The sequence below is a fragment of the Lepisma saccharinum genome, chromosome 30, assembly GCF_977018435.1.
Source record: "Lepisma saccharinum chromosome 30, izLepSacc3.1, whole genome shotgun sequence".
Classification (NCBI taxonomy): Eukaryota; Metazoa; Arthropoda; class Insecta; order Zygentoma; family Lepismatidae; genus Lepisma; species Lepisma saccharinum.
In genome coordinates, this window is record NC_139258.1 from 24075818 (window position 1) to 24091429 (window position 15612).

At 38.4% G+C, this 15612-nt stretch overlaps 1 protein-coding gene across 1 annotated transcript; it reads right to left on the reverse strand.

Annotated features, from left to right (window-relative positions):
* Positions 1-3002: 3002 nt before the first annotated feature.
* On the reverse strand, positions 3003-3632 carry LOC145981910 (protein CFDP2-like). The gene has a single exon (XM_083115406.1). It carries the CDS (start codon positions 3630-3632, stop codon positions 3003-3005), a length of 630 nt encoding a protein of 209 aa, XP_082971532.1.
* Between the last annotated feature and the right edge of the window lie 11980 nt (positions 3633-15612).

Consider the following 15612-nt stretch of genomic DNA (forward strand, 5'->3'; position numbering starts at 1 on the left):
AGGTGCCCACTTTGAGCAAGATGTGTAATGTTCTTTAATTGTAATGTTCATTGATTCCATTCACATGAAAATGAATCAAGTATTATTTCTTGTACACAAATGTGAATGGTAGCAACATTTGTACCTTGTTGGATAGCTGATGACTCAAGGAAGTAATTTAAGTAATTTGTACGCTTCGTGTCATATAATTTTTGTTAATAATACGTTGCCTAGTAAACTAAGAGTGTATTTTTTTATTGCCACTTGTAAGTTTAGACCCACCCGTTACTTACATGTGATTGTTATTTGGGAAAATCTTTTTTTTCAACGAACCACTTATTTGTTAGCTATCAGAAAACGCTGAAATATGTGCCATACAATGAGCAGTTTTTTCTCAATTCATCCTTTTATGTGCAAATTGTAATTTTTTTTTAAAAAAAAAGAACAATAAAAATTTGATTATCTCGAAAAGTACTAATTTTCGGACAGGGTATCATATAGTCAAATTTATTGCAAATTGCCTCTACTTTAACCCCTTTTAGGGAATACATCTGTAATTAGTCACCCTGTATATATCATCCTGTTTTGAACCTTGTTACATTTGTACTTGGTGCAAAGTCTGAAGAAGACCTTGCTGGAATGTTGAAACTTTACGTTTAGTTTATGTTTTATCTTACTTACTTACTTACTTAGTCGATCCTCTTCTACCTTGCGGTGTTGAGGTTTCCCAGAGGGTCTTCCATCGGATTCTGTCTCGGGCCAGCTCCTTTGCTCTCCTCCACTCTCCTCCTCTAGCCTCTACAGCTACCTTCACGTCTTCTTCACATGTTCTTCTGGGTTTCCCGCGTGGTCTTGCTCCTTGCATCTTAGCATTCAAAGCTTGTTTAGCTATTCTGGAGTCTTCCATTCTTTGTATGTGCCCAAACCATCATAACTGGTTCTGTTCGATTCTCTCAAGCACTGGTGATACGCCCAGGCTAGCTCTAATGGTCTGATTCCTAATTTTGTCTCTTCTTGTTTTCCCTTCTATTTTGTGGAGAAATCTCATTTCTGAAGCCTGCATTTTACTCCTGTGTTTATTTGTCAATGTCCAGGTTTCACTACCGTAAAGTAATGTAGGTAAATATATCACTTTATACACACGGATTTTCGTATTTTTGGTCACTAATGGATTATTTAGGAAATTTCTCTTTAGCGCATTAAAGAGTCTCCCTGAGGCTTGGGATCGAGCTATAATTTCACCATCTATTCTACCATCTTGCTGCACTATAACCCCAAGGTATTTAAAATCTGTAGTCTGTTCTAATGTCGTTCCATTATTCAAAGCAATCTGATGTATATTTGGCTGTCGTGCCATCATCATGGTCTGAGTCTTTTTATCATTTATCTTCATACCCCTCTTTTTTAACTCTTTTTCCCAGATTCTCACGTTCTTTTGTAAATTTCTTTCGGAATCTCCCAATATTAATATGTCATCGGCGAAGGCACAATGGTTTATATATATTGGTTTTAAAAACCTATACCCCAGCTTGAATTTCTGTACCTTCCCATTGCATGATTTAATAACATCATCCATTAAGGTGATAAAGAGGAGTGGGCTAAGGATACATCCTTGTTTAAGTCCTACTATAGTCTCAAACTCTTGAGACTCTGCATTGCAGTTGCGGACATAGTTTCTACATTTCTTATACAGACTCTGCGTTGCTGTAATTAATTGATTGCTAACATTTCTTTTAGTATTTTCCATATTTCATCCCTCGGAATGGTGTCGAAGGCTTTCTCTAGATCTATGAAAGCCATATGTGCCTCTTTTCCATATCTCATCAGTTTTTCACTGATCTGTCTGATGGTAAATATGAGGTCTTGTGTGCTTCTTCCTGGTCGGAATCCGCACTGTGCCTCGTCTAGCTGTGGCTCTACCACTTGCCTTATTCTATCTTCTAGTATCCTCGCATATACTTTCCCCGGCACACTCAATAGCGATATCCCACAATGGTTTTTGCAGTCTCTATTATCTCCTTTTTTGCATATTGGCACAATGACACTAAACTCCCATTCAGCTGGTATCTTCTTTGCTTTCCAAATGAGATTAATAATCTTGAGTAGTATGTCTTGACCACTTTTGCCCATGAATTTAAGCATCTCAGGTGCTATCTGGTCATGTCCTGCCGCTTTGCCTAGTTTCATTTTCTTTAGTGCTCTTTTTAGCTCCTCCATAGTTATTTCTTCTTCAGTTTCTCCCTCCTCTTGGTGTTGCTGTTTTTCTTCCTCAGTCTGTTCTTTCTCCTTTTCTTCAATTTCCATATTTCCTCCAAGCAATTCTTGGAAATATTCTTTCCACTGCTCCATAATATAATTTTCACTTCAGAGGAGGTTACCACTTTTGTCTTTTATGAACTTAAGAGGACATTGCTTCTCTGTTCGCATCGATTTTAATACTTTGTAGAACAGCTTTTGGTTATTTTGTAGGTTTCCTTCCATTGCTTCTCCAAATTTTTCCCATGACTGTTGTTTTGCATCTTTCACTATATTCTTCACTACTAATCTTTGATGTTTGTAAGCTTCATAGTCACTTAAATGTTTTGTGAGTAGGTATTTTTCCACCGTTGCTTCTTTTCCTTTACCATTTCTTTTATCTCTTCTGTCCACAATGCTGTTCTTCTCTGTTGCTGCTTTCCGCAGATTTTGGCCGCCGCTCCTAAGATTGCCTCTTTATATAAACTCCATATTTCTTCCAGTTTATCTTCTCTCATAGTAGACCATTCCAATGTCTCCACCCTTTGTTTCACAGCCTCTTGATAGTCTTTTAGTCTTGCCTCTTCTCTCAATTTATATACCTTTATTCTTTCTATAGGTTTCCTTCTGTTATCACGAGGGTCCTTGGTCTTGATATTAACATGTAACTGCATAATTACTAAATAGTGGTCACTTCCAATCTCGTAACCTCTATATGCTCTTGCATCTAAGATAAATCTCCACTGTTTCCTCTGTGTCAATATGTAGTCAATAATAGATTTTTCCTTTCAGCTGGGGACTCCTCTTTTATATCTATGTGTTTCTTTATGTGGGAACATTGTGTTCATAATTTCAAAATCATTTCCTGCACACATATCTAGTAATCTTCTCCCATTATTATTCTGGTGCGTCTCGCCGTATTTCCCTACCAGCCCTTCCATTCCTTCTATGTTATTTCCAACTTTGCCATTAAAGTCACCTAATACAAAAACGGCTCCCATGGTGTCATCCACTGTCCTCTGCAGCTCTTTGTAAAATCTATCTTTCTCTTCTGCTATATCATCTTCATTTGGTGCATATATAGCAATAAAAGTAGTGTCTTCATTTATGCTACTGTTAAAGGTTAAAGTTACCAAGATTATTCTTTCATTGATGAATTTCCAGCATTTAACATAATGTCTGTAGGCCTCGGAGATTACTATAGCCACTCCTCCTTTGGCTCTCTGTTCTTTGCCTACGCCTGAATGAAACATTAGAAACCTTTCACCACTATTTGGTTCTATTATTTCTTCATATCCATTTCCTTTTTTCTTGGTCTCTGTCACCGTCAATATATTCAACTTTGCTCTCACCATTTCCGTCATTAATTCCAACTCCTTTCCAGCAAGTCCACGTACATTCCAGGTTGCCACTCTCATTATCCTTTTCCCTCTCTTGGTCGTCAACAGTTTAATCAGTCCGGTTTCTCCTCTGTAGTTTCTTTTAATAATTTCATCTCGGACACTCGGGTTATCAGCCCTAGTTCCAAAGCCTTGTGGGAGGGGCTGCCTCCCTTATAGCCCTCGGCCTGCTAGATTTTCTTTTAGGGTTTCTTCCCTTAGCCTTTGAGGTTTCTCCCTCTCACTGCAAGGCAGCAGTTTGCCTCGGTCCGGGACTGCTTATTCGGGTTTCCCCTTATTTGCAGCTAACCCCCATATATGGGGGCCATTCGCTATCTGCCACCTGCAACCCGCCCAGTAGCTGAGGCTCGCCCTGGGCTTATGTTTTATAATAAAATAAATTTCTGCCTTGGTCAGCATATTGAGTTTTTCATATTATGGAAACAAGGCTTAATGGTGTTATAATTCGTGTGGAATCCATAGTTTTCGGGGTTGCTAAGATGAATAGTGACACTTGCAATGCTGTTTAACCCCAAGACAAGTCTGGCAACCCTAGGGGTGGGAAGGGGGTGATGTAAAAATAATCGAAAACTACCAATATTAGTGTGGAATCCAATAGTTTTCGGGGTCGCTAAGATGAATAGTTACACTTCCAATGCCGTTCAACTCCAAGACACTTCTGGCACCCATAGGGGTGGGAGTGGGAAGGGGTGACATGTAAAACGACCGATTAGTGGGAATCCATAGTTTTCGGGATTGCTAAGATGAATAGTGACATTCCCAATGCCGTTCAACTCCAATACACCCTAGGGACCCCTAGGGTTGGGGGTGGGAAGGGAGTGACATGTAAAAATAGTTGGAAACGACACCAATATTAGTGTGGAATCCATAGTTTACGGGGTCGCTAAGATGAACAGTGACACTGTCAATGCCGTTCAACTCCAAGTTCATTTTACACTATAGTTAGAATTCATTATTTTCCTGTCTAATAGAAGATTAGTATAAAAAAATACCCAGGCAATCAGCTATTAATAGATAAAGCAAGAAAGCAGTGATTAATACTTTTATTACTGAGCAAAATAGTGTGGCTGAACTGACTTTAGGGAGATGACAATTAAATTAGACCTGGCTTCATAGGGAACAGATATGGTGATAGAGCTTACATCTAATGGGTAAATATAGATAACATTTATCTGGATTTCAGAAATTTGGACATCGGATACTATTTATCCATTTCCCACATATCTGGAATACCACTCATCTAGATTATCAATTGGATTATCTTGATATGAATATCTGAATAATTCAAGCTTCCACATTATCTGTTGCCTTCGTAGTGTATACTGAAAAATTTTAATTCAAGATATTTGTCATGCAGAATTTTGGCCATCCCTCAAAATGAAATTAAATCAAGAATCACATTTCTTTTTTTATCTCACTATAACAGAATAGAACATTTATAATGTAACGGTAGAATGATAGAAATTTGCAAGAATACTATGCCTCGATTGTTTTACTTTCAAACTTTTCTCTCAATTTCAGGTGAAGAACATCCAGAATACTAGCCATGAGTTGTCTTATTTGCAATCTTTGCATAAGATTTTCAGTTTCCAACATATTCTTTTTATTAATATTTGTCTTACTAATTTTATTTTTATTAATTTTTGACTCTGTACATAGTGTATTAAAATGTAGAGGGAATATTTAATGAAATAGGAGGTTGAATAGAAAACATTGAATAATATTTGCACTTACAAGTGGACATGAAAACAGACAAATAAAAAAACTGTCTCATGTTACAATTTAATGCATTCTCTTTATATAATTTAATTCGATGATTGATAAAGAAATAGGGTAATAACTACTATACTTGAGAGAGCGTAAATCACATAAATATTAAGTCTTCATTCTGTCCCAGAAATATCTAGAGCAAGTTAACGAAAACAAGTCCCAAAACAAGTAGTGACTCGAGGGGGCTTGCCCAATGAACATGAGAGGGAAAGTGAGTGCATGGGGAAAACAAGACTGCAGCTATCTTTACACCATTGTGCAGTACTTTGCTCATCCCTAATATTTAGAACTTCATTTTCACTCATTACAATCATAAAATCATTGGGAATACGTTAACAACAATGCTAATTGGTCAAGTTACATGATTTTCCACTGCACATGCCTAACCCAGTGTCTTCTTACTTGCACTTTACCATGAATTTTAACATAAGGTATTACATACACTAACGCAATATCAATAGATTTGACATTGAAGGAAAATGCAGCAATTGAAATACAAACTGATATGTATTGATGCTACCAACTTTCAAAATTATATTTCTATTTTTGATATATGCTTCCCACAATCTATTCATCATCCAGGATTTAACCGTGAAACCCCTGGTAACTCAGGGTGATATGATAACTACTCTATCAAAGAGGCAGGAGAAATTAAAAACAAACAGTAAGTCTGAGTTGGCACATAGCCAAATGATTAGGGCCCACACCTTTGGTGCAAGTGGTATCAGGTTTGATTCCCAGTGGGAATCCACAAATGTTTGGTGTTGACCCAAAAATTGTGAGGGTGACTGGAGGAAGCACTTGAAAGAAACTGTAGTGAAGTCTGGCTTACAAAACCAATTAGCAGTGGTAACGGGGCTTAATGTGCTGAATGTGCATTTCCAACAAGAAGCCATTTGTTAAGTCTTGGCCAGAAAAGGAGTGTTTACTTCAGTACCGATTAGGGAAGAAAAGACTTGCTGCCAAATACAAAAATTTAGTTGACGTGGTACATATACCCATAGTCTTTTAAAATGTCATATCGGCATACACATCTTGATCTTCCAAGTTGATATCCAACTGAATATCTGTAAATTTGATAACTTCGAAGACTGACCTTGTGAGATATCTTGACCATCAAGCTATTGTAATACATAATCAGCTTGGTTCTATTCTGTGATTCCTACAATGATAATAGCTATATTTTTTTACATTTTTTTGTATGTACTTCTAGAGTGTAATAATAACTAACCAATATTTACAGAAGTATGCGATTTGTTTTTAGGTTCCGGGAGGAGGGAAGACAATATGCAGATGTACGAGACCCAACTGTACCATTCTACCATCAAGAAAGAAGTTCGAGGTCAGGCTGGAATTTTTGTGAGTATTTTATTTTTAATATTTTGTTATTTTAATTTCAGGGTGTCTGTCTGACAAGAAGATAGTGACCTGTTAACGTCTGGGTGCTTCCAGCGCTCACCTTGAGAGCGGGGTCTGCTATAAGGGTTGGTGGGAAGGGGAATAGTAGCCGAACTCTAGATGAACACTGGGAATTGTTCATCTGGGGGTTGGCAGTGTTGCAATATCTTCTTTTCAGACAGACACATTGCCATCTTTCAGTTTATTCTGTTTATTAAAGTTTGCTTTCTCTTTTCAGGTCAATTTCTACTACTGGGTCTATCTGGGTGGAATTTTGGTGAGTATTTTTAATATTTTATTATTTTTATTTCAGGGTGTCTGTCCGACAAGAAGATAGTAACTTGTTAACGTCTGGATGCTTCCAGCGCTCACCTTGAGAGCGGGGCCTACTATAAGGGTAGGTGGGAAGGGGGAATAGTAGCCGAACTCTAGATGAACACTGGGAATTGTTCATCTGGGGGTTGGCAGTGTTGCAATATCTTCTTTTCAGACAGACACATTGCCATCTTTCAGTTTATTCTGTTTATTAAAGTTTGCTTTCTCTTTTCAGGTCAATTTCTACTACTGGGTCTATCTGGGTGGAATTTTGGTGAGTATTTTTAATATTTTATTATTTTTATTTCAGGGTGCCTGTCCAACAAGAAGATAGTAACTTGTTAACGTCTGGATGCTTCCAGCGCTCACCTTGAGAGCGGGGCCTACTATAAGGGTAGGTGGGAAGGGGGAATAGTAGCCGATCTCTAGATGAACACTGGGAATTGTTCATCTGGGGGTTGGCAGTGTTGCAATATCTTCTTTTCAGACAGACACATTGCCATCTTTCAGTTTATTCTGTTTATTAAAGTTTGCTTTCTCTTTTCAGGTCAATTTCTACTACTGGGTCTATCTGGGTGGAATTTTGGTGAGTATTTTTAATATTTTATTATTTTTATTTCAGGGTGCCTGTCCGACAAGAAGATAGTAACTTGTTAACGTCTGGATGCTTCCAGCGCTCACCTTGAGAGCGGGGCCTACTATAAGGGTAGGTGGGAAGGGGGAATAGTAGCCGATCTCTAGATGAACACTGGGAATTGTTCATCTGGGGGTTGGCAGTGTTGCAATATCTTCTTTTCAGACAGACACATTGCCATCTTTCAGTTTATTCTGTTTATTAAAGTTTGCTTTCTCTTTTCAGGTCAATTTCTACTACTGGGTCTATCTGGGTGGAATTTTGGTGAGTATTTTTAATATTTTATTATTTTTATTTCAGGGTGCCTGTCCGACAAGAAGATAGTAACTTGTTAACGTCTGGATGCTTCCAGCGCTCACCTTGAGAGCGGGGCCTACTATAAGGGTAGGTGGGAAGGGGGAATAGTAGCCGATCTCTAGATGAACACTGGGAATTGTTCATCTGGGGGTTGGCAGTGTTGCAATATCTTCTTTTCAGACAGACACATTGCCATCTTTCAGTTTATTCTGTTTATTAAAGTTTGCTTTCTCTTTTCAGGTCAATTTCTACTACTGGGTCTATCTGGGTGGAATTTTGGTGAGTATTTTTAATATTTTATTATTTTTATTTCAGGGTGCCTGTCCGACAAGAAGATAGTAACTTGTTAACGTCTGGATGCTTCCAGCGCTCACCTTGAGAGCGGGGCCTACTATAAGGGTAGGTGGGAAGGGGGAATAGTAGCCGATCTCTAGATGAACACTGGGAATTGTTCATCTGGGGGTTGGCAGTGTTGCAATATCTTCTTTTCAGACAGACACATTGCCATCTTTCAGTTTATTCTGTTTATTAAAGTTTGCTTTCTCTTTTCAGGTCAATTTCTACTACTGGGTCTATCTGGGTGGAATTTTGGTGAGTATTTTTAATATTTTATTATTTTTATTTCAGGGTGCCTGTCCGACAAGAAGATAGTAACTTGTTAACGTCTGGATGCTTCCAGCGCTCACCTTGAGAGCGGGGCCTACTATAAGGGTAGGTGGGAAGGGGGAATAGTAGCCGATCTCTAGATGAACACTGGGAATTGTTCATCTGGGGTTTGGCAGTGTTGCAATATCTTCTTTTCAGACAGACACATTGCCATCTTTCAGTTTATTCTGTTTATTAAAGTTTGCTTTCTCTTTTCAGGTCAATTTCTACTACTGGGTCTATCTGGGTGGAATTTTGGTGAGTATTTTTAATATTTTATTATTTTTATTTCAGGGTGCCTGTCCGACAAGAAGATAGTAACTTGTTAACGTCTGGATGCTTCCAGCGCTCACCTTGAGAGCGGGGCCTACTATAAGGGTAGGTGGGAAGGGGGAATAGTAGCCGATCTCTAGATGAACACTGGGAATTGTTCATCTGGGGGTTGGCAGTGTTGCAATATCTTCTTTTCAGACAGACACATTGCCATCTTTCAGTTTATTCTGTTTATTAAAGTTTGCTTTCTCTTTTCAGGTCAATTTCTACTACTGCGTCTATCTTCAAATTCCTGTTGGAATTTTGGTAAGTATGTACGTATTATTGATTTATTATTTAAATATTATCAGTTAATTTATTCTGTTTGTTTCAAGTATGTTCTCTTTTTCAGGTCAGTTGATCCACGGCTTTGAGCATCTTCACGGACACATACTGGTTAGTAAAATTTAAAAATTAGAATTTAAGTTTATATATTAAGATATTTTAGATTGCAAATGGACAACTCTGGAAAGTTTCACCTATTTTGATTCTTGGTTCAGGTATGTAAGGGCACTTGTTAGTATTTAAATTTTATTTTGATTGTATAATCAAATATTCATGTAAGATAGTTGTTAAGTTTAAAATAAACTTGTATACTGTTGGTTGGAAGTGAATATTGTATTGCTATGTTCTAATATGTTTTGTTTCCAGATACAGCTTCTTTGTATTTTTTGTGAACAAATGTAAGTTTTGTAATTGCAGAACTACACTCTTAAATTTCAATTTTTTTTTTTTTTTTTTTGCATTTTTTGTAATTAATACACGACAAAATAGATTTTCATTTCTTTTTGTTTGTTTTAATCTGCTTTTGTGAAGTATATGAATATGTTTGTACTAGACAACTGGTGGCATATGTTGTACAACCTGCAAACCTCACTTAAGAAAATGAAGTAATGAACCTTTAAAGTCAAAAGGTCTGAACTAAGTCAAACAAGCAAATCAAGTACTGAGGTTTTCATATAATTTTTAACCATGTTTTACGTAATCTTTGTGAATTTTACAATTTTTTTTAATATTTTCAAGCTGATAATGAACTTAGTTTCATTTTTTTTATTCTTGATGTTTTAAAAATTGAAATCATAATTTTTAACCACACCAAATGTTACTTGCAAAAAATATAGTTGTTTACTTATTAACTTATCAAAGTTTGCAAGTACCATTTGACAGTCCTAAGTCTGTTAAAGTGGGAAGGGAGATTATGATTTCAGCAGTGACGTGCGGTGACGTCGACACTTGGGAACTAAAGAAAAGAGAGAGGAAAAAAGAGGGAGAGGAGGGAAAGTGTCGAAAAGTGTGAGGCCTTGGAGAATGATGTTCTTCTCTCTCTTTTGTTCTTTCTGCAGCTTCTTTCAGTCTCTCTTCCCCTTAAGGGGTTACAAAACTGGGGTTTTCTCCTCCTCCACTCACTCTTTTTCTCTTTAGATTTTCTTTTTCTTTCAATAAATGAACCTTATTTCTTTTTTTATCTTCTTGGCTAAAAGGGCAGAAGTGACGTTTCTTTATCTTCCTACTTTTTCATCAACTTCCAAGCCCGTGTCATGATTATGAGATTTCATATCTACAGCCTCTGCATTGAATGATTTTCTTGGTTCACAGATGCACACATGCAGCAAATATGCATGTGTAAAATATACAGTGCAACTCTTCAGCAAAGATAAAGCTGATCTGCCATGAATTTAACCCTTAAACGCATAGCGTTACCATGTAGTCACACTCAACATTAGGGTACTTTTGTGGTAAAAAGTTGTCTACATTGAGTGTGTAGACAGAGCTACTGCCTGGAGTCGCTCTAGGTTTGGGACTGTTATGTTCAGTCCAGTCTTCTTCATCATCATCATCCATTGCCGTTTCAGAGGACCTGAGTGTGCTGGGAATTAGGAGTTAGACAAGAAAGGTTGTGAATAGAGATGGATAGCGGAAGATTCTGAAGGAGGCCAGGGTCTGTTATGGACTGTAGTGTCAGGAAAGAAGAAGAAGTAGTTCATGTAATTCTAATGGTTAATTTGTAGCGATATTTTATTAGGCTTCAAATAATATTGTTTTATGTGATTTACAGGCTGTAAGTTACAGCAATTAACTGCAATGTGCAACAAAATAAAGAGATTGATTGATTTAGTTTATTTTACTTCGCATTTTGTGGCTCTTGGCTAATTTGTGAAGATGGGGATGAGTGATGAAATGATGAATGGACATTCACAAACAACCAAGCCCGAGCAGGATTCCAACCCAGGACCCTTGGCATCGCAGCATGATGTGGTAACCACTCGGCCACAGGGTCCGGCGAAATAAAGAGAAAAGGTTTTCACCAGAGACATTAGAATCATGTTGACTGTCGTAACTAGAGGTATGCGGGACGGCAAATTTTTGAACGTGATTGGGAAGGCCGACTTTGAAACTGGAAAATTTCGTCATTTCCAGACCAGGCTGGGAAGTTTTGGGGTCGGAAAACTTTTCCCGACGCGGTGAAAATGTCGAATTCTACACACTATTTCCTCCTAAAGTGATTATCTTTGCACTCTAGGAATAAAAACTGTTAATTTGATGAAAACTCAGACCTTTATAATGCATAAAATACCAAATCCTTTGGTATTTTGCGATTGTTGGGGACCCTGAAAAGTCAGTAAAACATTTCCCAAAGTCTGTATCTGACCTTGACAATTCATGCTCTGTCATTTTCAATTACTTTCTTTAACAGTACACATAAAATCTTTGTCAGAGAAGGTAAAAAGACAAAGAACTTTTCACAAGCAATTTATAGATGCTTATGGAAAGGAAGCAGGCGAATTCAGTTTATCTAAATAATAAGTCTGAACTTGTCAACAACCCTAAAGTATTTTCAAGTCTATTTCAATTGTACGATTTATAAATTAATAATAAACATAAGTTCATGTGATTAAAGGACAAGATGTGAAATCTTACTCTGCCCCCCCCAGAGAAAAAATTGTGTGTGCACCCCCTTGTTCCTAATGCTGTAGAATATGCGAGGTGCATCCAGAAAGTAAGTTTCCCTATTTTTTTCCCGTGAAAGTAAACATAATGAGCCATGTAAATTGTGCATGCGCAGCAGAGCTAAGACGTATCAATCATATGCCAGGCGGACAGATCCCGCCCGGCGCCAGTAGCGAGGCAGCAGTGGTCCGAAGTGGAAGCTCGTATTCCTTCTCCCGCCGCATGCCAGTAGCGAGGCAGCAGTGGTCCGAAATTGAAGCTCGTATTCCTTCTCCCACCGCATGCAAGGTTCGGTCAGTGATAAAGTTCCTGAATGCACAAAGCATTGCGCCAATTGACATTCATCGTCAGCTCTGTGAGGTCTATGGGCCGAACATTATGAGTAAGCAGATGAAGGTGCGTCGCTGGTGTCGGCTGTTTTCGGAAGGTCGTCAAAGTGTCCATGATGAAGAGCACAGTGGGCGTCCGTCCCTCATCACTGATGATCTGGTTGAGCTGGTGCGGCAGCGTATCGTAGAGAACCGTCGCTTCACGATTACGGAGTTGAGTAGCCTTTTCCCGCAGATATCGCGATCCGTGTTGCATGAGATTGTCACGCAGCGCCTGCTGTTCAAAAAATTGTGTGCCAGGTGGGTGCCGAAAAACCTGACACCCGAACACAAAATGAAACGTTCAGGAGCAGCACTGACATTCCTGCAACGGTACCATGATGATGGCGATGATTTCCTCGACAGGATCGTCACGGGCGATGAGACGTGGATTTCGCACTTCACCCCGGAAACCAAGCAGCAGTCAATGCATTGGCGGCATAGTGGATCTCCGGTCAAGAAGAAATTCAAACAGACGCTGTCGGTACAGAAAGTGATGTGCACCGTGTTTTGGGACAGGAAGGGCATTTTGCTCATTGACTTCCTCCCCAGAGCTGAAACGGTGAACGCTGACCATTACTGTGAAACACTAAGGAAATTGCGACGTGCCATTCAAAACAAGAGGCGTGGCATGCTTACTGCAGGTGTTGTGCTCCTTCATGACAATGCTCGTCCACATACGGCTCGCCGCACAGCAGCTGTTTTGACGGAATTTGGCCGGGAGTTGTTTGATCATCCACCTTACAGTCCTGATCTGGCTCCCAGCGATTTTCACGTTTTCTTGCACCTCAAGAAATTCCTGTCCTCCGGTGAGCGTTTTGGCAATGACGAAGAGCTGAAGACGTCTGTCACACGCTGGTTCCATTCACAGGCGGCAGAGTTCCACGACAGTGGGATCCAAAAGTTCAAACCACGATACGACAGGTGTCTCAATTCTGGTGGTTGCTATGTTGAAAAATAGCTGAACCTTTGCTGTACCTGTTGCCAATAAATTGTTTCCTGAAACTGTGTTGGTTTTTTTTTTAAAAAAAATAGGGAAACTTACTTTCTGGATGCGCCTTGTAACAAGGAAAGAGCCTGGCTTTTTTTCTTCATAACAGCAATGGCAAGAGTTAAAACATTGACCAAGAAATAAGCTGAACCCAACTCTCAAAACATCTCATTCAACATGACGGGCAGGAAGATAAGAAGTTGTGTATGCTCTTAATGAGAGACCTTTTGATGCTCTAAAAGCTTTTCTTTCATAATATTAACAAGCAGGTAGCCAAATGAATGAGGTAGGGCTATTGACCTCAAGGTAAAAATTTAATCTTTCAGTTTCATTTTATTAGTGACGGTTCAATGTAAAGTCTTGGAGGATATGAATATCGCTTCTAAGTCATTATAAGCAGACTTTCTTGGTATGGCTGCACGTGGTATCTTACAGAACGCTCTCTTAGATATAAAGGAACTTCAGAGATCATTTGAATCACTTGTTAAAATGATGAAAATATGTGCCAAGTACGACGACTTCTAGTGAATTCTCTGACAAAGGAATCACTTTGACAAACTCTGTCCAAAGACTACCCAACCAAGAGAGCTGGTTCAACGTATCATTATTTTACCCGATGATAGACACAATTTGCTCACAACTGGACAATCGTTTCAAAGGTATGACATCAGTTAGGCAACACAAATAATGCATTGTATGGAAGCCATATGGAAGCCAGTGACTGCCTTACTGATCAACTTACAGCAGCAAAGTTAGAGAGATCGGTTTCAAAATTTAAAATTATAAATTACTTTCAACTGAAAATGACAGTCAAAAAATTAAGTCCAATAAGGGAATCAATGCTTTTGCGCGTAAAAGCTAAAAAGTTAATCCATAATGTTTAAGGATTGTAATTTTATCATCAATCTTAATTTGTTGATGAGTAAAGAATGCATCTAACAGTATCTATTTTATTAGCTATTTTGTACTATTCGTTTCTAGCATTTATGAAAAACAAACATCTGTAATCATAATAAAGATAATTATATTTCCTTACACCCCACATGCTAAAATTACGCACTTTTTGCATTCGTAAATTCAGCCACTATAATATCAGTAATTAATAACTAATCTTAATTTGTTAATGAGTAAAGAATGTATTTTACTCCCAGTACCTCAGTCATTAGGGTGTCTGACTACCATGCGAGAGACCCAGGTTTGATCCCCGGCAGGGAAGAACCGGGATTTTTCCCCACCTATTCAAGTGGCTCCAGTGTCCACCCAGCGTTGTATAAAGTGGGTACCTGGAGGAAACTCTTGGGGGTAAAGGCAGCCAGGATGTGTGGTGCTGATCACATCATCCCCACCTTCGGCCATGATCAAGAAAGTGTCAGGTCCTAACTCCACACCCCCTATTCGCCTTCATGGCATGGTGCAAACCCGAAGGGAACACTTTACTTTTACTTCATATCAGTAACTGTGGGGGCCCCGCTTGAGTAGTCCCCATGAATATCGTTATGCCCCTGGCTAAAAATATAATATTTCTAAACTGGTCATGCAACCAATTATATTTTTGTTGATTTGATATGGAATGACTCTTTTGAGTTAATTTTCAAGTCAACTTTATGCACAGAGAAGCTACTTGGGACTATAACTACATATTAAAGTAGTGTCCAAACTACTATGTGCCTCGACCAGGTATCAAACCTGAGACTCCTTGATTAGAAGGCAATGACGTTACCACTACATCATTGGGAAGGCAGGAATGACTATTATGAAAGCACCTACACACCACAGAAATTTAATTACTTTTTAGAGCCACACACAGAACCTAACAGGCAACTCAAAAAATAACAATATATTACAAGAGAATAAATATGTTTTACATAAGAAACGCCCACAGTGACAGATCATGAGACCGGGTGAAAATATAACAAAAACTAGGTTCACCATCTGAAAAGGGTCAATCCATATCAAGTGGTACAGAATAAAAATGGCTTGCTTCACCATTTTTAAAGTATATATTTTGTATGGTTTGTTGACAGATCAGAACCACTATTATTTTCGTTTATCATTTTCTCCATTTACAAACGCCGTTAATAAGCAAAGTTTGAAAAGGTCCTTATGTTCCCTTCGATACCTGTATTATGGGATAGATTTATATAAATGGCTGTAACTTCTAAACTACTATATCTTTTTGAAAAATACATAAATTCTACAAGCAAGAATGAGTAAAAAGCAACGTCTGACAGTTAAGGATCCAAGGGCAAAGGCCAATTTTTGAAATTTGCCCAGACCACATGGTAGTGTACAGCTGCAATTAATGTGCTATTTCTTGAA